At 35.0% G+C, this 25,355-nt stretch overlaps 1 protein-coding gene across 3 annotated transcripts in view; it reads right to left on the reverse strand.

The window, feature by feature from the left end:
- Positions 1-927: 927 nt before the first annotated feature.
- Positions 928-25,355, reverse strand: part of FAM110B (family with sequence similarity 110 member B) — a 77,541-nt gene continuing 53,113 nt past the window's right edge. For 2 of the 3 annotated variants that reach the window (XM_058178174.1, XM_058178176.1), the window contains exon 2: positions 928-3,807. In XM_058178174.1, coding sequence (XP_058034157.1) covers positions 2,363-3,475 — 1,113 coding nt within the window. In that variant the 5' untranslated portion in view covers positions 3,476-3,807 and the 3' untranslated portion in view covers positions 928-2,362. Of the gene's footprint in view, positions 3,808-17,732; positions 17,807-25,355 lie in introns of all 3 variants that reach the window. The other variant, XM_058178175.1, reaches the window with a different exon arrangement.

Here is a 25,355-nt window from a genome sequence, read left to right on the forward strand (position 1 = left end):
TGTTTTATTATTGTCTAATAACATTTGGTAGCCAATGGCCCAAATGGAGAATGTTTTTCAAATTAGCAAGTTTAAGATGTGTGGATTTCAACATCCCCAGAGTTCTCAGCTCATGAGAAGGTATTCTGTGGGGAATACCTTGTAAATTTACCAAAATGTTTCAATAGTGACAGGACTTTTTCAAACTAAGTTTCAAAGTTTACAGAAAAGCCAGCATGATCATAGAACTAGTTTAAGTAGCAAATGCCGATATACCTTATTTCTAGTTTGAAGCAATCGGAAATAAAAATCAGTCTGAAGATTCCAACCTTCTCCATGTCCTATGTTTTTAAACATAGGAGCACGGACACACATGGCCACCATTCATGCAAGTGGAGATGTGCGTACATGTACTTGACTGTCACTTCTGCAGCCTAGTTCCGAACAGCTGAAGGCCCAGTAGTGGGCTGCGGTCCGGGGGTTGGGGACCCCTGGTTTTAGTGGCTGGGAATTGTATTTAATACAGGTAGTTCTTGACATACAATCACAACTGTGCCCACAATTATGATATTGTAATAATAATCTTAGTTCTATGGGTCCCTTTAAAAGTGGTACTTATCAATTATCTTTCAATATGGGTTTTAAAAACAAATTGTTTTGGAAGGCTAAATTAATTATTTATCATGTTTTCTAATGATAATGGAAAGAGAATCCCAAAGAAGTTAGCTTTCTTCCCATAATTAATATCCCCATTTGTTATCTACACATACAACAGCATTTCTCTGTAACATTCTATTTCATCCTCCACTAAATCAGAAATTTTATTTTAGTCCCTAGCTTTTATTCCTCCCTTATTGCATCATAAATTAAAATCAACAGAAAAACACATAAGCAGTAGCTGCAACAATAGCTATTTATTAGCATAACACTTTTCTTAAAGATCTCGTAACAACTGAAATATATACAAAGTCTTACAGCATTTACACATTAAAAAGTTTCCTATTAGCTGACGAAGTATAAGATAGTGCTGCAAAATACTTCAAAGCATGAGTAATAAGAATAGTAATAATAATAATAATGAAATAGACCACTGCACTTTTAACTTCTCTGCTATGCACCACAGCTGTCACATTGATGTGACAGTTAAACCATTGGGAAGACACAAGTTTGAAAAAAAAAAAAGTGTAACAGATTGACGTGCAGCACTGAACACTGGAGGAACGGGAGTAAGGGACAATCAAAAATAAAGCTACATACTGTCATGTTTCTACAGTTCCTAGAGCTGTAACAAACTTCCACAGCCTTAAGATATAACATATTTAAGACAACATAATGACACTTTCTCAGATATAATTCAGCTATATTGTATGTTAAATTTTTGGGTAAGAAGTTCTTACACTGCTATGGCTGTGTATTTCCATTTTCTATTCATGAAATGCTCAAACAGGTCTACAAAAATGTAGTCAGCAGCAGGAGCTTGTAATCATGATGTGCTTTGTCTATTTAAAGGCATTCAAGATCAGCAAACAGGATTTAACAACTCCTGTCAAAAGTTTAAGACAAGGAACCTTCCTTTAAAGGCATCATGATTTTCATTGTTCACTATCTTAATTAAGTTCCAAAAAATAAAAAAATGAAAAAATGCCCATTATTAGGGAAACTAAGATATGACAGATCTTTTTTACATCACAATCCACAATAGTAGTTTAAAAAGTCTGTAACCTTCTCATAACCACTTATGGTATTTATAAAAAGATCATAGGAAGAATGTATGAAGGGGTTTCTGGTTAGAATATTAAAACAGAGAACCTTGGAACACAGCTTGAAAAGAAAAACAACAAAGAATGAAATAAGATGCATTATGCATTGTAGGTAACAGAAATTTCATTTGATCCATTTTTCCACAAACTACTATGCAGTTCTAGGTAAGGGTTGTGATAACCTTATTTTTGCAATGTCTCCTCTTTTTTCTTTCTTAAGCAAATTAAGTTGTGCTTAAAATACCAAAAGTGGCCAAATATTTAAAAAAAAAAAACACACCACACAACTCCAAGAGACTACAATCTATTATAAAGAAGCCATATCACCATTCAATGTAAACAATTTATTTAAAGACAAAAGCCCTGTTTAGATTCTGGTCTTAAACTTTTGGCAGATAATGTGTGTATGCTCAGCCAGGCTCTGTAGCTAGTTATTATTCAAGTAGAAGCCAGGTCAGTTCACATGTTGACAGGCATGCAACTTGAAAACATTGCACAACAAGGAACATAAAAAGAGATCTGAGAAGTGTATTAAGACTTCAAGTAGACTTCACAACCCTTCACAACTGAATATACACAAATTAGACTTTCTTCGCCTCCCCGCTCCCCTCCCCAAAACTCACTCACACATGGGACACTTTCTGTGACTCCCTAGCTTGTTTGATGCTGTATAACCACTTGATGATTCTGGCATTTCTTTCTATTGCAGAAATACCATATGGCACACGGTCATTGGCACTGTCATCATTTCTAAGGTCACTGTTGCTGTCCTGAGACTGTTCACAGTCTGAACTGATCATGCTTGCACTGCGAAAGTTGAGAGAGATAATGTCAGAGTTAGCCCTTGCAAAGTTTTCCATTCCAAGATTTTCAAGCTCTTCAGGATCAAGTCCACAGTAGTTAAAGAACCTTTCAACGTCTGCATCAACTCGAAAGTATCTATCACTTAAGTCCGACTTTGATCGTTGAAGGGAAGGTCTTCTGCTTACTCCACAAGTGGATTCCACTGAGTCCATCTCTGGTGATTTCAACGTAGTAATGGTTGCAATTTTGGGTTTTGGAGGCAAAGGTGGAGCTGAACTACTGCAGGGTATTGCTTTTAAAGGTTTACCACTGGATACTTTTCTAATGTCTGAGGAACTATGCGAAACATGCAAGAAAGATTCTGCTGATTGTTCCAGTAGCCTTCTGTTTACACTGGAGCTGCTTTCTTGAGGACTGTTAGAACCATGGCTGGGGTAAACCTTTAGGGATTCTGCAAATGAGTGACGATTTAATTCTCCCGTATCAGATTTGTGGAGAGGCCAATTTCGCGAACTGTGTTTGTGACCTGAACCTGAACTGGAGCCCTCTGAACTGTTTATAATATTCTTCAAAATTTCCAACTTCAGATTCTCTCTCTGGACACCACTCTCAGTCTTTGCATTGTTGCTAAATACTTTCAGGGTAGGGCTGCCCAAGGCTCGCTTAGCTGCAGGGCACACTGGCGGCTTTGGAAGCACTGCTGGCTTCACGGGTTCTTGTTTGGCATTGATGACTTCTTGGCTTTTCACATATTTTGCCTTGTCAGCTTCCAGCCTCTCCACAGCACTAAGTCTTTTTGGATTAGGCTCCGTTTGCCTGCGGAAATAATCAGGTCCTTTGTTTAGAATACGGAGAGGAACAGCGGAAGTGAAAGTGATGGCAGGACTGACAGGTTTGACCATGCTACCTGTCTGTAGTGTTTCTGTAGGCATGTTTGGTGGCTTTTCCCCCGCAGCCGTTTTGAATTCCTTTCTGGGATCTTCTAAATGCACAGTGCAGAAACATGTATATTAAGCACAATGAATAGCAGGTGAGCCTTGGAATCTGAAGGTTAGCAGGAGAAGCAGCAGTGCTTCATTTCACAGCTTGTTAAATATCAGGGATGCTTCCTTCTTTTCTGTCCCCCCCACCCCCCCACCCGCCTTTTGTACAAACAAGCCACCAGAAACAAGCCAGTATTAATCTTGCTCTGTTGGTTTCTTTCTTCTCACTGAAGGATGCGGAAGTCTCTGCGGTTTCTTTGTGTTCCACTACAAGCAGTGATCTGAAACATAAAATAGCCAACCACATGTTAGCAATGGTGTGTGATATCACCACTGTAGCAACAGAGCCTTCTCTTCTTCCCCACCCCTTCATTTGCTGGCTGAGCTAAAGCAGTGGGTCATTCTAGCTGATGCATTTCCTCACACCAACACTGAAAAGCATGCCTTTTACTAAGACTGTAAGCAAAGTAAGGATTACTGCTCTTCTATTCAGGTATAAGCATGCATTTATTTCTGATACTAGTTTCTCACAATTAAAATCAAGGGTTAATTTAAATGATCTAAATATTACAGTTACATAGTTCCAAGCTTATACTGCATACATAATTTACAGTATATGGCTTCTGGCTTTCTCAAAGCTGTGTCTATCGTTAGAGTAAGCAGGCTGAGTGCAACAAGCTTTAGCTAAAAAAAATGTCTATTGTCTTCTCTTTTATATCCTTAAGATAGAAGAAAGCAGTAGGAGTCTGGGGCTTGCTGTATAGTTTATACTGTACACAGTTTATTTGGAATTTTTTAAAAAAGCATGTATTTTTTAATGTATGCCTAGAATACAAATATTTCAGATGACCTTAAGATCAGAATATAATATTTATTTTATGGAACCTTTTTTTAATGACAAACACTGCCACTAAGAAAATATAGAAAACTATATATGACTATATGAAACAGCTTTGCAAACGTAGAGGGAGGGACTTTCTCTAATTTCTTTTGCATATTCTGTCTGCCATCTATGTTCAGCCTTCGCCCCCTAATATTTCTCTTTACGTTCCTTCAAAGCTTCCATTCCAGTCTTCCCTTTCCAACTGTACTTCCTGTAAATCCTATTTTCATTACTCATTGTTTCTAGTCAGAAATAGATACCTTCCTTTCAATTAGAAACTTTGATAACCAAAAGAGGAGGGAAATAGTTGTGACATTGGAAAGCTAAAAAGCATTACTATATTCTGCCTCTGGGACAGATGCTACTGAGATAATTGAAAGACAGGTTTTCTGACAGGCGAACAAGAGTTTATCAAATTAGGCAGAAATAATAATTACAAGTTGATTGGTATTAATTATTTAATACCATAAGGCATTAATAGCTATGAAAAAGCAATGCAATATCTGGTATATTGTTACAAGACACATATTTATGATTAGCTAATGTTAGGAGGGGAAAACAACATGACAAATATATAGTCTTCACAGTATTTGGTGATTTCCATGAGAAGACGTAATTTCAGTCAGAAAATTTATTTAAGCCAGTATGGTAATTATAATTAAACTGTAAACAACTAATATATATATATATTGCAAGTTCTATTAGGTGGCATTTACTATGTAACTGCTTTGGTATTAAAGTGGTAGTAAAGCTAATTTTTCGTTTAAAATTACAGTAATAACTCAAATTATTTTTAATGATGCTTACTTAAATATATTAGACTCTCAGGGAGAATGTTAACTTTTCCCTTCAAACAAATACTTTGATTTCCCTTATATTGTCTCATCTTGATTTTCAGCTTTAAAATATTCCATTTCATCTCTCAGTGAAGTAACACAGAACAACAGTATTGTCATAAACCATAATTAGCTATGATTGATTACCTTATTATAAATTAAAATCCTTTCATATTTCATTATTATACATGACAGGTACATGAAGCCAAAGAAGTAACCTTTTTATGGCTAAATTAACCTTGCTGGCATAATGCTTCTCATTTGTTTGAATAAATAAACAAAATACCTTTCACAATAGAACATTCCTTTATTCTCAAACAATGATAAGCTATATAAATATTGCTGATTTTTTTTTTTATAAAACAGTTTCCTTGCACATAAACTGGATTTATGAATGAATCCCTAAATTGAAAAGAGGGGAGTCCAAATATGAAGGTTTCCTATGGTATATGCATCCTCAACACACATGGACACCTGCCTTATATAAGCTGTTTCCAAACTATTCTGTATAGAGAAATTCCAAAGGGAAGATTTTATTCAGATCAGATAGCTGAGCAAAACATTCTTCCTCACTGCAATGTTTTGTTTTTGCAATGCAACTTCAAGTAGAAATCTGTATACAGAATTTGTTTTAAAAAACAACAGAAAACAAGATTAAACAGGTTGCTCCTACAATTGAAGAGTGCAATGAGTGTAAAATCTCCCAGGTATCATTCTCCCCGCCCCCACAGCAATTATAGTTGATTGAGAAGAAAAAAAACATAACAATGGGATGGCCAAGATTATTAGTACAGCTTATATAATATTAAGGCCGTCAGAAGAACTCATCTAAAGAGGAAAAATACAAGTGCTGAAACTGAAAATTCTGTTAAATGGAATAAAAGCAGTGTTTCTTTACCTTGGAAACTTTAAGCTGTGTGGACCTCAGCTCTCAGAATTCCCCAACCAGCATATTTATTGGGAATTTCTGGGAGCTCAAGTCCACCCAATTTAAAGTTGTCAAGGTTGAAAAACACTAGAATAGAAAGAAATGCAGTTCAGGACACATAATTTTAATTGCACGGTGGCTCTATCATTACTGACTAATGATCTGGGGCAGGGGTCCTCAACCTTGGCAACTTTAAGCCTGGTGGAATTCTGGGAGTTGAAGTCCGCCAGGCTTAAAGTTGCTAAAGTTGGAGACTCCTGATCTGGATGCTGCATCTAGATGCTGCAAAAATGCGAAGTCTATGTGGAAAGGTACTGAAAACAAAATCAGTAGTAGTAGTAGTAGTAGTAGTAGTAGTAGTAGTAGTAGTAGTATAACGTTTGTACAAATCTCCAGAGCAACAATCCTTGGAATAGAATTCTGCAACACCCCTGGATGACAATAAAATTCTGAATACCATCTCACAAAAAGAACACAGAACAGCTGGAACACATGCAGGAAAGAAAGGACAACCAAAATGATTTGAAGGCTTAAAAAAACTCTCTCTAAAAAAATGTTATAATGTTCAAGCTTTTTAGCTTTTAAAAAGGCTAAATAAATAAATCATGATGTTTATACTATGTTTAATTATAAATCAATTAAGTAATGATTCAGCATGGACAGAATTACCAATTAAAAGTATGGAATTTATCATTTGTATATCCAGTATTGGTTGCTTAAGTTTTAACAAGTGATTAAACAAAGTCAAAGGGGAGAAGAATATCAATATCCTCATATTAGGATAAAAATATGCAATACCTCTACTCACAAGAACAACATATTTCTCAGTATCAAATATTCAGCAATGAGCAGGGCAATGCTGTTGATTTGACTTATATGGAGACTCTTAAATCACTTATGCTCCTACATACAATTCAGAAGATTTAAGAATAAACTATCACTCAGAAGGTTCAATTAAGGTTTTGAATGCAGAAAGTACCAGGAATTTGTTAATTTGTAGGAAGAGACAAATCGTGCCTATATAATCAAGTTCTATATACAATTCAAAACTTGCAAAGCGATAAATGTGAAGGTTCCAGTTCATGTGAAACTGCTTCTTTACCTAAAAAAAAATCCACAAGTTATACCGTACTTGGGAGAGGAACTGCTCAGATTCTGTATCTTGAATTCTGTATCAAAACATACATTATGAACCAAGCATAAATAACCTGAGACATCTCTCTCTCTGAAATATCGCAACGTTACAACACCACCAGGTATTTCTACCACATCTCCCTATCCCAGGGCCTTGGAAAGTAGTGGATAGGTAGATAAAATTGCCAAATCCAGTCTAAACATCTGGCTCAGCGTACAACCAACAATAATACTATACTAAAACCATGTTTTGACAATGGGAATTGATATGTGCCACGTAACAATAAGAGTCATTTAAATGGGTATAAAATAATATATTTATCATTACTTGCTATAAAATAACAATGCTTCTTTCTAACATTATTTGCTATAAAATTAAAGCACCAGCTATTCACATATATAATGAAATCTAATACATAATTTAATCTTTGATTAAATAAATAATAAATATATTATTACGTCTTTTAAATGAATACTGAGCTATTACAAAATAGCTATTACAAAATAAAATAGCATTAAGTGCTATAAAATATGAAGAATTTTTTAATGGGCACTCCAGGCAAGTTATGAAGTAGTGACAGCTATACAATTGTTATAAAACAAAGCTGTGCTGAATTTCCTATTAGAAATATAATAATGCAAATTTAGTTTATTGAGAGTACTGTGTTTTCCAGCTCTACAAATATTCATTTAGCTGTATTATTTTTATTTTTTATTTTATTTGAGATTTAACTTGAGATAGATTTTCTCAAGAAGAACAGAAAAAATGAAAATTAAAAGTTTTTAATTTTCATTTTTTCTATTCTTCTTGAGAAAATCTATCTTATTAAATCTCAAATAGATAAGCCAGTGATATTAAATAATTATATCCATTACATTTGACTGGGTAACGTGCATTCATACAGAATACACATTTCAAAAGTTTTTTTATATCAATTATCTGTCTTCAATTTGTCAAATTGATTACAATTCCTAAATTTTAGATTTCCTTAGAATATTAAAATATATGTATATGTGTGTGAATGAGACACACAGAGATTGTGTCTCAAAACATGCAAGTACCCAATTTATAACCCAGTGACTTTTCTCATTTATCCTTCACTGACCTCAAGAAAAAAAGCATATGTGATTTATATGAATAGGGAAAAGAAAAATGGTGCAGAAATCTGGCTGCAAAATGGTGATTAGAAAAGGCTGCTAATATTTGGACAGAAAATAATTTATATAATGTATTACAATTTCCAAGATGGTAGAATATGGTAGTAAAGTAATGGCAAAGTTATATTACTCTATTATTATATGTGCAATTCAAAATATACAGGATCATTTATGACTTAAATCTTATATTGTGCTATTGATCTGTATGTATTAGTTCTATGATTTATTTTTTTCCAGTATCTTCTCTTTTTCCTGTACCAAAGACATGCAGTGTTAAATTCAGTAAATGAGGATTTTAATTCTCTTTTGTAAATATATAGCAATTGAATATAAACACTAACACACCAACAATGAATAAAATGGTGTGATATCCTTTCTCGGTAAATTCATCTGCTTAAATAGCCTGTTCAAACAAAACCAAAGCAATTTGAATTATTAAATAGCTTGCAAAAGGATGGAGGTGTTCCCTTTATAGCAGTGCCAATGTTGATAGGAGTCCTATTCCTACCATTATAAAAGTGCAATTTGGGATGGAAAGAGGCAACATCAAAAAACTATGATGTAAGTCATATAAACAAATGGACAACTAACTGTTGATAGAAGTTTATCATAGGTAGAAAAGAGTGAGAGTCTGGATCAGAAGAATCCAACCATGCAGAAGCACGTTCAAAGTTGCAACATAAATAATTTTTGCAGCATGCAATTGGTCATGAAAAGAAGGTGTGAGAAGTTTCAGAAGAGATCAACTTACCTAGATGCCTGACCTTAGAGATAAATAAGACTATCTGGCCTGGAATGAAGACATATCTTCAGTAAGTATAAATAAGACCCTGACTTCCAAGAAAGATTGTAAAGCACACCATTCTACCTGTCCATAGCTAATCTCATACTTTTCTCTAACCTTTCTCAAAGAACTTGACTCTCAAACTTGTGACTTGGATATACATCTTGCTTTACCTGTGTGGTCACCATAAATCAATCATTTATGACTTGGAATGTACTTGCTTTCATCCCTCCAAACACCTCTTTTCAGACATGGAATCTGAATAGTAGACTCCCACAAATGGTACCTGTTGCATATTTTGTTTAAAAGGAGAAAAAAGCTGATACGGATCTCAGTAAGATAATGGGCAGCAAACTTATGTCAGACTTGTGCTACCCTGCACAATATACTCTAGTCTGTATGCTGAAGAATTCTATTTCACAGCAGTTGAATTCCTTTAAAAGTAAAGGCCCATTAATAGTTAGACTTCATTATTTTAAGAGGTTTCTACAATGAAAACAACAGTATTCAAGTACAATAATCAATAGAAAGAACTAGCAACAATAGGTAAAAATAAAGTGGAATGTAGCATTTGGCAGGTTTTAGATATCAAAGAGAGCTGTCTTCAGAAGAATTGTCTTTTATAAAAAACCTGTGATTTCCAGGTAGATTATAGAACTACAGATATCTTTTTCTAAGAAATATAACACATATCCAACACACTCTTAAGCTTTAGCGTTATTTCAAGCTCTTCTCCATTGACTGAAGAGATTCTGATATTTTGTATGTCTGCTTGTCTAGAATCTTTCCACGGCTTATAAGACATGTTTTATTTATTTTGATTTTTGTGATCTTAGAGGGTCATACCATTTTCTCAAGGTTTAAGATCCTTCTAAATGCCTCTTAGAACTTTTAGAGGTTCACCTCTTTGTTGGCAGTTCAACAATCAATAGACAAGTATGACCAGTTATCAAATTAATTAAAAGTATGAAATAGATTGTTGAAATGTACTTTTATAAATAAAGATTCGTAACACTTTGTAGCCGTATTGTACTTTTGTGTTTTGATAGCATCTGAGAAACAATTGTCTTGAAATATACTGCAGCAATTCACTGCCTCCCTAATATTTTATTACTATTTATTTATTGAATAATTATTTATTAATATTTTAAACCGGAGTTTCCCAACCTTTCTGCCTTTGCAGACTGGTCCAGTTCTGAACGGCTCAAGGCCTGGTAGTGGGCTGAAGCCATGGGAGTTGGGGACCCCTCTTTTAAACACTTTGGAACTTGGAAATTAAAACCAGATAGCATCATCCTCATCAAGGTCTGTGCAGACCATACTGGGCAGCAATGATGTAGAAGACAAATAAGGACTGAGCTTAAAGTTCTTGATATTGATAGCTTGGTTGCCAAAAATAGTTTCTTCCAAACTGGAGGACAAAAACCGAATGACTGATTCCCTTGTATTTAATTCGCACATTTTGGGGAAGTGTAGACAGGTATCTAGATTCTAAAAGTTCATAGTATCAATCTTTCCCAGACAGAGAAAGGAAAAATATTACCATTTCACAATGATAATTTGCTGCTAGTTTACACCTTTTTAAGAAGGCCTTTCACCAGCTCAGTCTCTAGGGGCACAGGTATATTATCAATTATCACTATCTTCATTATCATCATTAACGGCAATATTTTTAGATGGAAAAGAAAAAGAGAAAAGGAAAACCAATTAAAAAAATAATTTAGTTAACTCTTGATGGACAAAATGCTCAAAGTTACTATAGCAACTGAAAAGGAACTGTGAGGAAACAGAAACTGTGCCTGTAGCCATACCATACATATACCATACGACAAATTTCTCAGCCTTGGAAGATTCTAATGGGTCTTGCACGTAAGTATGGAAACTATTCATGCGTTACATAGAAGCCATGATGAAAAAAATTATTAAAATGGTTGTTGATACAGAAAGATAAATCAAACTTTCCAAAACAAAAAACAAACCAAAAATTCATCCGCTGGAACATTGCTGAAGTATAAATTCCCTAATTAAGGTGCCACAAACACTTCCACTACCAGATAGGTTTTACCTAGTTCAGCAACTGAAACTGAAAAAAAGCAGTCCTACTTCCAAGCCAGGTTCCTGCCTAAGAGCCATTGAGTCCAGGAATCTCCTCAAGAACCTGTTCTCATCATTCCCATCACCTATCTCCTTCCACTTATGACTCACTGTAACTTTGTTGCTTGTATCCTTACAATTTATATTGATATTGTTTCCTGATTGCTTATTTGTACCCTATGACTATCATTAAGTGTTGTTACCTTTTCTTTTTATGTACAATGAGAACATATACACCAAGACAAATTCCTTGTGTGTCCAATCATACTTGGCCAATAAAATTAAGGGTACTATATTCTAGTGGCTACATTTCTTTGTTGAAGGATGATTGTAGTTGGTAGTGGTAGAATAGGAGAGATGGACTTGATGGCTACTGTCCCTCTTCTCTATAATATAACATTTATATTAAGCCTCTAGGAGAAATCGTCGAAAGATATTGTGGTTTGATCATGATCAATATGCTGTCGATATCTAGCTGCATATCATTATTCCAGGCCAGAATGGTCCATTGAAGTCCTGTTCTGATGTGTGGGAGCTGTAAGAATTTGGATGGAAGAGACTAGGATTTAAACTGAATCCTAGTTAACACAGAATTTTTATTTGTCCATCCAAGCTCACTGTCAGCTCCAACAGTGCCTTTTAAGAGGGTAAAATTACCCCTGAATAGAATAGAATATAATTTTCTCAGCAGTGTGGGCAGTTTGGAATGATGTCATGTTTGATGGTATTCTAAGCTGCTGATAGGTCTAAAAAGAGCAAGTTGGACACACTTTTTGTATCTACATTCTGGCAAAGGTTATCTATTAGTGCAATTCATGCTGTCTCTGAACTTCATCCTTGACTGCTTGCTGCTGAATAAATGTATCTCAGCAGAAGGACAGGCTGAAGAACAAGTAAAGGTAGTCCTCGATTTACAACAGTTTGCTTAGTGACCATTACAACGGCACTTAAAAAATGAGTTATGACCATTTTTCACACTTTTGACCGTTGCCACATCCCATGGTCAAGTGATTTACATTTGAATGTGTAATAACTGACTCACAATTATGACAGTTGCAGTATCATGGAATTATTTGATTACTATTTGCAATCTTCTGACAAGCAAAGTCAATGGAGAAACCAAATTCACTTGACAACCATGCTACTAATTTAACAACTGCAGCGATTCACTTAATAACCTTGCACCCGGGACATAAATTGTTTCAACTCCTACACTCAAAACGATGCTATAGAGTACTGCACACCAGAACAACTAGACACAAGAACAGTTTTTTCCCGAAGGCCATCACTCTGCTAAACAAATAATTCCCTCAACACTGTCAAACTATTCACTAAGTCTGCATTACTATTAATCTTCTCATCGTTCCTATCACCCATTTCCTCCCACTTATGACTGTAACTTTGTTGCTTGTATCCTTACGATTTATATTGATAGTTTCCTGATTGCTTATTTGTACCCTATGACTATCATTAAGTGTTGTATGTTATGATTCTTGTCGAATGTATCTTTTCTTTTTATATACACTGAGACGAATTCCTTGTGTGTCCAATCACACTTGGTCAATAAAGAATTCTAAACAAATGTGACAAGTAAAATTGTAAAATGGGGACAAAACTTAACAAATTTCTCACTTAGCAACGTAAAATTTGGGTTCAATTGTGGTCGTAAGTTGAGAACTACCTCTATTGGGCAGATTCTTAAAAATACTGCTGATATTTTAGGATTGTAAACTTTATCCCTTAATTTATTTTACTGAATAATGAGAGGGTTATTTGGAAATTTCATGAGGAAGTAATGAACACAAGCAATAATAAAGGAACCTAATTCAATTTGTACAGCTGTAGATCAAGTCCTAGAAAACATGTAATGGGGAATTTTTTAAAAAGCATTTACAAAACTTCAGCATTTAGTCAGCTTTTGGACTCAGAATGGACACTGGACAATAAAGGAGAAAAATGATTGGGAAGACATCAGGTTCACTTACAGAGGATCTGAAAATATAAAACTTGATCTATAGTGGTATGAAGCAGGTTCACCTTTTTTAATTAGCTTCAATAAACCACATTCCAGGTTGAATTGTTTCCTCTCTATGGGAACAATTTGGTGTGAGGATTGACATAATTCTCACTTCAAAGTGCTTTACAGGAAAGCAGATTTCATGTTGCGAGGAACTGCTTTTAAATTATAGGAGAGATTCAGCCTATAATAGTGGCAGAGCAATGTGCACTGTTATCTAATGCAGATGAAATGCAAATATGTTCTGCTGAAAGTACAATAAAGAAAAGATTTCCTGGCCTAATAATGCAAGCGTTTGATATGTTGAACTTTAGAAGACCTTATGCAGCTGCAACGGGAATGCTGCCCACAGAAGAAGTCACTGTGTCACCTTCAGGAAGTGATGTGTTTGTCCTTATTCTGACAGGGAGAAGATGTGGAAAGAAAAGGCAAATGTCACCTGATCCATGTTTGCAAGAGGGTATTTCAGAAATCCACGTGCTTTGGGGGAAAATTGTTTACATTTAAACATTCCTTTACGCATACATCACAAATTTATTCTAAACAACCTATGGCCCATCCTTCAGTTTAATTTCCTGGTTGCTGCTGCTTTTAGTGAATTTCCAAATAAACTGTTTCATAGTCAATCATGTGTAGTTTCTTTCAGTTTCATTTATACAGTCCTGAGGTCATCATGATTGCTGTTTTAGCCCAAAGCAAAGCAGTTTCAAAGTATACAGCGTTGTTCTGTTTTTATACCTTCAATCAGTATTGACTCCTAGTGAACTGCTTAGACTCTAAGAAAAGTTTCTCGGAAGTGGTTTGCCACTACTTCCTTCCTAGGGTGAAAAAGAGTGACTTCTAGCTTGGTCAAAGGTTTTAAAATAACTCAATTACTTTCTCTTTTTGTCTTAAAATACCAAGATGTTTACGGTGAAATAAATTTATACCCGTAATTGACACTTGAAAAAAAAACTTTGCTGTTGTGCTATATTTATATAAAACCAATTTCCATAATCTAAATAAATAGTTAAGGCACCACTACCCACATTCATTGCATTATTCCTGGATTGGCCTCACATCTGTCTACATCCCACATCCTTCTCTTCTATGACTGTAACTTTGTTGCTGGCAATCCTTATGATTTATATTGATATATTGACCATCATTTGTGTTGTAAATGTTGTACCTTGATGAACGTATCTTTTCTTTTATGTACACTGAGAGCATATGCACCAAGTGTGTTCAATCACACTTGGCCAATAAAAAATTCTATTCTATTCTATTCTATTCTATTCTATTCTATTCTATTCTATTCTATTCAGCGCTGAAACAGTGGGGTTTTTTGTTTCTGTGCCAGTTCATCTGAAATACATGCTTACACACACACACACATACAGGTCCTTAACTTATAACTACAATTGAGCCAAGAATTTATGTTGCTAAGAGAAATTTGTTAAATTTGATAAATTTGTTAAGTGAGTTTGGCCCCATTTTATGGCTATTCTTGCCACATTTGTTAAGCAAATCACTATGGTGTTACTAATTTAATACTTATTAAGTGAATCTGGCTTTCCTATTGACTTTGCTTGTCAGAACGTTGCAAAAGATGATCACATAACTCTAGGACATTGCAACCGTGATAAATATGAACCAGTTGTCAAGCATCCAAATGTAGATCACATGACCATGGGGATGCTGCAATGGTCATAAGTCCCTTTTTCCAGTGCCATTGTAACTTTGAATTGTCACTAAATGAACTGTTTTAAATGGAGGTGTGTGTGTGTGCGTGTGCAACACACACAGACACATATCCAAAATGTACATAGCATGTAATGAAATTTGAATCCAATAAGGGATTTGAATGCAATGCTGAATGAAATAATTCATTTTTCCTTGCTATGGGGACGAAGGCCTTAGGACTTAAACCTCGAACTGAGTTTGCATAATAATCATCTGGTGGGAGAACAGAATTAACTCATGGAGATCTCAGACTGATAAATGCAACAACAAACATTGCTAATTTCAAACTGTATTGCAAGTTATTGGGAATAGAATATCTGTGACTTGTTTTTAAATTCTCAATCTTCAACTGAACTGCTTTTCAAATATTTATCTAATTTTTGCAGTAAAATGGTGGACTGCATAATCTACGTTTATACAATTTCACAAATCTGTGAAATGCTTAAACATTACTAATGATTAAACTATGCAGTGCTAAAACATACAGCTGATTTCACTAATTGTCTCCTCTCTTTTAAACAAGTTTTACTATAGGATCTAATACATTCTGCACTCTCCTATGAGTCCACCAGAGGGAGCACAGATTGGCTTATTGTGTTTTCTATCTGTGCTCAATAGTCTGAAATTAGCGGAAGACAAAGACACTTCAGAATGCCTTGCAAGATTGGGGAATGGAAACTGTTCTGCGCTCAAGTACCCTTAGCTATTCTAATTGTCATTTCTATGAATTACTGAACTGCCATGAAGAACAGAAAAAACTTAGTAACTCCAAATTGCTAAATTTATATTTACAGAAAAAGAAATAAATTGATGTTGATAGTGTAATTCTTGAGTCACTTCATTCTTTATTTAAATTTCACATGTGTCAAGAATGGAACATTAAATATGCTGTAAAGCCTATATATTGCCCCCTTCCACTATGTTTCCTTGATCACAAGCCTTACTGTGCATAATGAAACAAGGAAATATCTTGCATCCATAAAGGTCTAACATTATATAATTCTAATTGAGTGGAAACCTTGAAGTTTCACAAAGGAAAGACTGTACTATACAGCCTCAGTCCCTTTCCCAGCTAAGAAACTGATGCTGTAAACCAGAGGTCTTCAACCTTGGCAGCTTTAAGACTTGTGGACTATGCTGGCTGGAGAATTCTGGGAGTTGAAGTCCACAAGTCTTAAAGCTGCCAAGGTTGAAGACCTCTGCTGTAAACATTTAAATCAAAATATACTTTTCTTCAGTACGGAATATTTCACAATTGTGGAATCTTTGGTGCTCTCTGAACTTGATTGTTACAAGAAAATGAATGGCAGAACCTGGGGCAGAGTGAAAAGGGAGAATCAGCCTAGAATATGTAGCCACAAGCAAACTAAGTCCAACTCCTCCCAAGTACAATTGACCCTTATCTAATTCTAATCAGGTTCTAACCATTAGTTGAAAAGATTCTTGTGCACTGGTTTTTAGCAATTAGTGTAGGAAATGAGCAGGCCGAGCTTGAAGGGTGAGGTTAAACACACCATCACTTTGGAATCATTGCGTAGCCACAAAAGACCCAAAACCAGCCTCCTTCCTGTTAATTCCACTGACCCTTCTCTAGCATCATTTTATCTTGGACCATATTAAGTGCTTAGATTCTTGTGTGTAGATGGCAAGAATAAACTCTTAGTGCTTTTAACTCAACTCTGTTTTCTGGTCATTTGTGCCTGACATTCATCCATTTAATTGAACTTTCATGTGTGGATCTGGTCTTCCTGACAATTGTTGCCTTGCAGGTTGTTTTATTGAGTGGCTTGGTAATATCATCAGTGCTGCTGAACGTGGGGTTTGCTCCAGGGGTGAAATGTAAAATTTGTTACTACCGGTTCTGTGGGCGTGGCTTGGTGGGGGGGTAATGTGACTGGGTGGGCATGGCTAACTTTTTTTTTACTTTTAAAAGCATTTTTTCTACAACTGAAGAGGTTGTTAAAAATGCTTTTAAAAGATTCTGGCGATCAGGCAACTCAGCTGGGATCTCCAGAGGAGCCTTTTAAAAGCTTTTTTGTTTTACAACCTCTTCAGCCAGAGATTGTAGCAAAAATGCTTTTAAAGGGTTCTGATGATCCTCAGCTGAGCCGCAGGATCATCAGAGGCTTTTTTTTTACTTTTAAAAGCATTTTTTCAGCCGAAGAAAAAATGCTTTTAAAAGTAAAAAAAAAAATCTCTGATGATTGTGCGGCTCAGCTGGGGCGGGGAGGAGGGGCAGAGATTTTTGCTACCAGTTCTCCAAACCACCCGCCACCATAGCTACCAGATCACATGATCCGGTCCGAACCAGGAACATTTCACCCCTGGTTTGCTCCCTGTTTATATAAAGTGGCTTGCCCTGTCAGTATTTTGGTGTGTAATGTTTTACTTGATTGATTGTCTGGTGTTAATCCCTGTTTATCTGAATGTTGATTGATGGAGAAAATATGTTCTCCTGTTTTTGTTTCCTTCTTAGCTTTTCCATTATATCTTTTTTGAATGTGATTTATCTCTATGTGTCTATGGATGATTGAAATTCTACAACTGCAGTAGAAGGGAGAGGCAAAGGCAATGGAAAATAACTGTGGGAAAAGTTAAGGTGGGTCTGCTTGCTTTTTTATTTATTACATTTATATGCTGTCCATCTCACCTCATCTCAATCTCTCTTGTGGGGAACTGGATACAGTATGCTGTAATGCCCAGGGTGTGGTGTTATCTGTGTCTCTGCATTTAAATAAAAAATATACAATGGTCAATATGAATGATGATGGGAGATGCTCTGGTTCTAACAAATTTCACTACGAAAGCACTTCATTTTTACAAGAGGATCAGGGTGTTGTTCTTTTTAAGTGAAACTAAAGCAGAAGCCCTTAGTATACAAAATTTGTATACTAATTTGTTAGAGCTTCCATTAAAATAAAATCCCAAGCATCTTTGGTTATAATCACTGACTTGGTTTTGTAGGAATGAAAAAAATATATAACTGCACTTTAAATATAGTTACATACTCAACATGGCTTTGCTGCCTGAAATAAATTATTAGGTGATTGGAACAGCAGCTTCATTATAAAAATTGTCTGACATACTTCAGATTCAGGATAACAAAAGAAAAAGAAAGAAAGGGGGAAAATAATAGAAATCTTCCATTTTCTTAATTGGCTATAAATGATATAAAATGCATTTAACCAAAAATATTTTTGGAGTGTATATATACTGACACAAGAAGGCAGCATTTCCACAGTCAACGTCCATCCTTGGGAAAGACAACTTGAATATTCAGCTTTAATCAGCATGTCAGAATTTCCAGTTGATTATAAATATAGGAAAATCCTCAATTTACAACCACAATTGAGCCCAAATTTTCTATTGCTAAGTTGTTAAGTGAGATTTGCCCCATTTTATGACCTTTATTGCCACAGTTGTTAAGTGAACTGCTGCAGTTGTTAAGTTAGTAAGATGGTTGTTAAGTGAATCTGGTTTCCCCATTAACCTAGTTGTCAGAAGGTCGCAAAAGATTATCACATGACTCTGGGGCACTGCAACCATCATAAATATGAACCCATTGCCAAGCATCTAAATTTTGATCACATGGTCATGATCATGATGTTGTTGCAATAATTGTAAGTGTGAAGATAAGTCACTAACTGAATGGTTGTTAAATCAAGGATTACCTTGACTTAAATCATGTTTGCCTTGATTGTGGGAGTCATTTTAGCTAACTAAATATTATTTAGATATTTAGAAAATGGGAATGAATTCACTGTTAGTATATACGATGCTCAACATTAATTCACTGATGTGTTCATTTTACACATATTAGATACGTGATACGTCAAGAGTGGTGTTCCTCAAGGTAGTCTTCTTGGACCTACTCTCTTTATAATATACATAAATGATCTTTGTAATCATATCTCAAGTAACTGTGTTCTCTTTGCTGATGATGTCAAACTTTTCAACACCACTGACAATACATCCACAATTCAAGAGGACCTTGATCATCTAACTGCTTGGTCTAAAATTTGGCAACTACAAATCTCAACCAGTAAATGCTCAGTCTTGCATATTGGAAGGAAGAACCCAATCACAAAGTACATGCTTGATGGACATTGCCTCGCAGATGACCCCCACCCTGTCAAAGACCTTGGAGTTTTTACATCTAATGATTTAAGTGCCAAAGCCCACTGCAACTATATAGCTAAGAAGGCTCTAAGAGTTGTTAACTTAATTTTACATAGCTTCTTTTCAAAAAACACCACGCTACTGACCAGAGCATATAAAACATTTGTTAGGCCAATTCTTGATTACTGCTCTCCTGTCTGGAACCCATACCATATATCTGACATCAACACAGTTGAGCGTGTCCAAAGGTATTTTACGAGAAGAATTCTCCACTTCTCCGAAACCAATAAAATACCTTATTCCACCAGACTTGATATCCTGGGTCTTGAAAACTTGGAACTTCGTCGCCTTTGACAGGATCTGGGTTTAGCATATAAAATCATCTGTTGTAATGTCCTTCCTGTCAATGACTTTTTTAGTTTCAATAACAATATCACAAGAGCTACCAACAGATTTAAACTCAATGTCAACCGCTCCAGTTTAGATTGCAGAAAACACGATTTCTGTAACAGAATTGTATATGCTTGGAATGCATTACCTGACTCTGTGGTTTCTTCTCATAACCCCAAAGGCTTTACTCAAAAACTGTCCACGGTTGACCTCACCACTTTCCTAAGAGGACTCTAAGGGGCGTGCATAAGAGCACAAACGTGCCTACCGTTCCTGTCCTATTGTTTCTTCCCCTATGTATATATATGTTTATAGTACCTCGTTTCTCTTCATATATACGTTCATATATTATATAACCCCTTATGCAATGCTTGTATATATTGTTACGACAAATAAAATAAATAAATAAATAAAATAAATAAATACAGGATGCAGGAAATAGGTTATATATGCAGCTGCATATATAAATTTTTGGATATTAATTCTTTTGTAATTATCACTAAATTAAGGTCATTTGAAATTTGCAGTTGTGAAGTGAACCATTCCTATACTTTTACTAAGTAAGATGTGAAAAATAATAATCCTGTCACAGAAAAGTGTGTATTTTTTCTCCATTCCATTCTTGCTGAAATGGAATCCAATAAAACCTGCTTCTTAAGAGAGATCGCTGCATCTGTTTCTTCCACTTGTATAAATATAGATGTTTGTTATTATAAATAACATAATATGCTGCAAGGAGAAAATTGTGAGGCAAAAGAAGTCAACACATTCTTTTGCTCAACTGATATTGGGACTTAGAAATTTCTATTCTTAATGAAAATAGCAAAATTCATCTAGTATAAGACTTTCTATTCTTTTGGGAATTCACTCCAATCCTTCCCAGTTAAAAACAAATGTTATTATAAAGTTAAACCATTCACGTCTTTTCCTCTTATACAACTGTGTGGTAAGAAGTAACTGTTGCTCCACAATTCTGCAAAAAGATATTCAGCCCTTTTTAAATTTTCTTATGTGCATCTTTACCTCTGAACTTAACGTTTTATGTAGGAACTTGTGGTACACAAAGGGAATTCTAGTGAAGAAAAAGCAAAGCTTGGTGCTCATTTAAAATGTGATGTGCCACTGTGAAAACATAATTGCTCTCCCAGTTCAGTAAATTTAATTAAAGGAATAACTAAGTCCAGCTCTGTGAGTACTTCATTAAACAATCAGGGGTGATGGAGGCCAGCCTTGATCTATATATATCTCACAAGCTTTGGCTTGTAGAGAATAGTGAAGAGACATGTTCCACTTAAAGGAAATTTATGAAAATCTCTGTAAAATTATTGATAATGCCTATCTGTCTGGAACAATTTCTCATTCTGTCAGATTCCTAATTCTGCCACATCTGGCACAATCCATTGATTATCTAGCGCCATGGAGAAAAGTAATACATAGAAAGTACTACAAAATTTGGTATTGAGAATAGCATGGCCAGCCAAGAGAACAAACAGTCTAGTACCCTTCGGAAGTCTATAATGCTGGGAAAGTGGAAGGAAAGAAAAGCAATAAAAGGGGAGGGAAGATAGCAACCAGTTTGATGAACTGGAAAATAAAAGACCAATTTGACGACAGATTGTCATGCATAATATTTATTTACATGGTCATTAAGACCCACCATTGACTTAACAATCAACCACTGGAAAATCTGGCAGTAACTTAGGAAATCCTATCAACATACAACAAAGGTGGCAAAGTAGCTGTATTTGAAGGGTTATAAGAGGAAGGAAGCATGATGACCAGAAAAGGGAAAGTGAGAAATTACTGAAATGAATAATCTGTATACTTTTGGCAGACCTTTTTTGATGGTACACAATTACAAAGTTCTGATGAATAGATGAAAATAGCAATCCAAAGATAAGCAGCAATGATTAGCAATTGTTTAAAAGTTAAAGTCTACATTCTACTTCTGAAATGAAAGATTTTGTTTGCCTTTATGAATTATTTCTTTCCCCCATTTTATTATATAATATAAAACAATACATTAACATCTTGCTGAACAAATTCAGCAAAAATTCATTCAAATTCACAAAAACTTGCAAACTCTTTACTGCCATTTTGACTAGTTCTAAGAAAGTTATTAAGCTAATTATGGATTTTGGATTTCCCCCTGCTGTTTAAACTAACCATCATTACTATTTTATGCATTTCAGTAAAGCATTTTTATATAAACAGAGGCAGACAAATAATAAAACTAAAGATAGTTTCCATAGCCAAGCATTAATTAGCATTAAAATATGCAGTAAGTAAGGTGGGCTTTTTATTAATAGGCAAGTAGCTAAGATCTTCATGGATTTTAAAATAAAAATGTATGCACATTGCAAAACAGGATGCTACTTCCAGCTAGCATATTAAAATGCAATTTCAGTCATTCTATAATATAATGTGATTTATAATGTAAAAATAAAAAGTGGGTTGTATATGAATGCCTCAATGCAAAAACATGCTCTGAGTTGCATATCTGCTGTTTATATAATACATTCAGGGGCCTTCTTGATAGAATGTATGTGATTAAATAAAAAGGAAAAAGAAACAGGAAAAAAAAATCAAGGGAGACTTTAAGATGATGATGGTAATGGGTGGATCCCTGGACAGTTTTATGAATCTGGCAGGGAAGCTTTTATATTCAAATCACAAATACAGTCAGTCAAGTTAATTAAAGTAAATCAAAAGTATCTCAAAAGGACAAAAAGGAGGCTAAAATAACAGTTTCCCATAATTTTTGTTCAGCAAATTAAATACCAAGAAAGTACAAACTATTAATAAATTGAATATAGTGACTAAATATTAGAACAATTTTTAGTAGTTATTAAAACAACTCTTATATGCCTTAAACTTTTATAACAATAGCAGAAATATCACGTTAAAAGAATGCTGGTAAACTATTTTCCAGTATATACAGATAAGAAATATTCTGGGAAACATTTTTATTTGTTACAATATAGAAAATAAGTCTGTGTTCAGTTCAGATTGTGACAAATGCAATCCAGTGGTCTCCAGTTTGCTGTTTTATACAAACAACTATATCATCTTTGAAAGTCTCTGGGGATTGTCATAAAACATGGATTATCAATGCAGCATAAATCACATCTCCAGAGAGAGACTACAGAATTCAACTCAAAACAAATGTATTATAAATGTTTTATTTTCAGAAAATGGGCGAGAGCATGAGAACTCCAGAACTCACAAAATTTGATAATGTTGCTTTTGTACTTATTTTAGAACAGCATCAATATAATTTAAATGCCTGTTTCTTGTAATATCTGGCAGGCATAACAGATGTATAAGCATATGCATTTACTACAATGTTTATTAATCTTACCTACCACATCAAAAGCAAAGTATCTGCTCTATGAACTGGTAGTTGCCATTCAGTTCTTGTCAATGTGAACTTATTTCACAGAAAACTGGATTTTTTGGGGGGGAGAGGTTGAGGATACTTTTGCAATTGTACCCATAAATGTTGGCAACGTTTAGATGTAAAATGTAACTACTTATTTGATTGATTGATTGATTTTGTCACAACAATATATATAAGTATCATATAAAAAGATTATATAGTATATAAACATATATATGAGTAAATATTAGGAGGTATAAGCATATATATGTATAGGAAGAAGAAAAAGAAAAACAATAGGACAGGAACGGTAGGCACGTTTGTGCTCTTATGCATGCCCCTTATGGTCCTCTTAGGAATGGGGTGAGGTCAATATTAGAAAGTTTTTGGTTAAAGTTTTTGGAATTATGGGAAGAGACCACAGAGTCAGGTAAAGTGTTCCAAGCACTGACGATTCTGTTACAGAAGTCATATTTTCTGCAATCTAGATTAAAGCGGTTAACATTACGTTTAAATTTATTGGTTTCTCTTGTATTATTGCAATTAAAGCTGAAGTAGTCTTTAACAGGAAGGACATTACAATAGATGATTCTATGAGTTAAACTTAGGTCTTATCGAAGGCGACGGAGTTCCAAGTTTTCTAAACCTAGGATTTCAAGTCTGGTGGGATAAGGTATTTTTTTGTGTTCCAAGGAATGGAGAACTCTTCTTGTAAAATATTTCTGGATACGTTCAATTGTATTGATGTCAGAAATGTGGTGAGTGTTCCAGACAGGCGAGCTGTATTCTAGAATTGGTCTAGCAAATGTTTTATATGCTCTGGTTAGTAGTATAGTGTTTTTGGAAAAGAAGCTACGCAAGATCAGATTTACAACTCTTAGAGCCTTTTTTGCTATGTAGTTGCAGTGGGCTTTGGCATTTAGATCATTTGATATGAAAACTCCAAGGTCTTTAACAGGGTGGGGGTCATCTGTAAGGTAATGTCCATCAAGTATGTACTTAGTGTTTGGGTTCTTTTTTCCAATATGTAAGAGTGAGCATTTGCTGGTTGAGATTTCGAGTTGCCAAGTTTTAGACCAAGTGGTTAGATGGTCAAGGTCTTTTTGAATGATAGATGTATTGTCTGTGGTGTTAAATAGTTTGACATCGTCAGCAAAGAGAACACAATTACTTGAGATATGGTCACAAAGATCGTTAATGTATAGTATGAAGAGTGTTGGGCCAAGAACGCTGCCTTGAGGAACGCCACTGTTGACAGGAACAGGATTTGACAATTTTGACCACTTGTTGTCTGTTAGACAGAAAAGCAGATATCCATTTGTGAAGGGGTTTAATCAGTGGTGGGATTCAGCCAGTTTGCACCACTTCGGGAGAACCGGTTGTTAACTTTCTGAGCAGTTTGGCAAACTGGTTGTTGGGAGAAATTATTAGGGCAGAGAACCGGTTGTTAAATTACTTGAATCTCACCACTGGGTTTAATTTATTATTTCTGCATTAAATTTATATGCCATCATAATTGTCAACTATGAATGGTGAATAGTAGACCACGATTAAGATTCATTCTCAAAGAACAGGGCTTTTTTAAAAAGTTGAAACAAAATCAGTACAAAAATAAAAAGACTAAAATGTTTCATATGAGGTACCCTGAAGAAGTTAAAAATGTAGTCAAGATGCTAAATCTAAGAAAATGATCAATATAAAACTATGATGAGAATATTAGTGAAAGAACTGGAATCTGAAATGAGCTAAAATAGTAAATAGATGGGATAGGTATGAATAAACAATAGCGTCTGAGAATTTACACAGTGTGATATTATACACATGGTTCTCATTATCTGTCTTTTAATAATACTACATAGCTAGGAGGATAATTCATGACCCATGTTAGCCAGTCATGGGTGGCATATGGCCTTCAGACACTCTGCAGCCTATCAAACTGCAGGAAATAAAAGTTTCAGAAAGTTCACATCACAGACAGGATTATTTTAGTAACAGTAATATTAAACTGTTGTCAAAATCCTCATGTCCCTCATTAATGATTCTTCTCAATATAATTAATAGTGCTGCTTTCAAAGAATAGTGGGACAAAAAAAAACCCATGCTAGTTCACAATCAGTAGGTCAGATGACAATTTATGCCTGTGTATTTGTAAGACACAGATGGCCCACCCATGAGCCTGTCAACTGCTGGGTTTACCCCAACTCAGAAAAGTCACTGACATTAAATGATTACACCCCACAAAGTATTCATATAGATGACAAGTGGGTTAGCACAGGCTGATTAATGTAGTAAATAGAAGCATATGATTATAGATATTTGACAACAGATTATAGCAGTGAGTGGACCTGTTCCAAATATTCCTTCATATCTGCACTTACACTTTAA

This window comes from Ahaetulla prasina, chromosome 3, assembly GCF_028640845.1.
Source record: "Ahaetulla prasina isolate Xishuangbanna chromosome 3, ASM2864084v1, whole genome shotgun sequence".
Taxonomy (NCBI): Eukaryota; Metazoa; Chordata; class Lepidosauria; order Squamata; family Colubridae; genus Ahaetulla; species Ahaetulla prasina.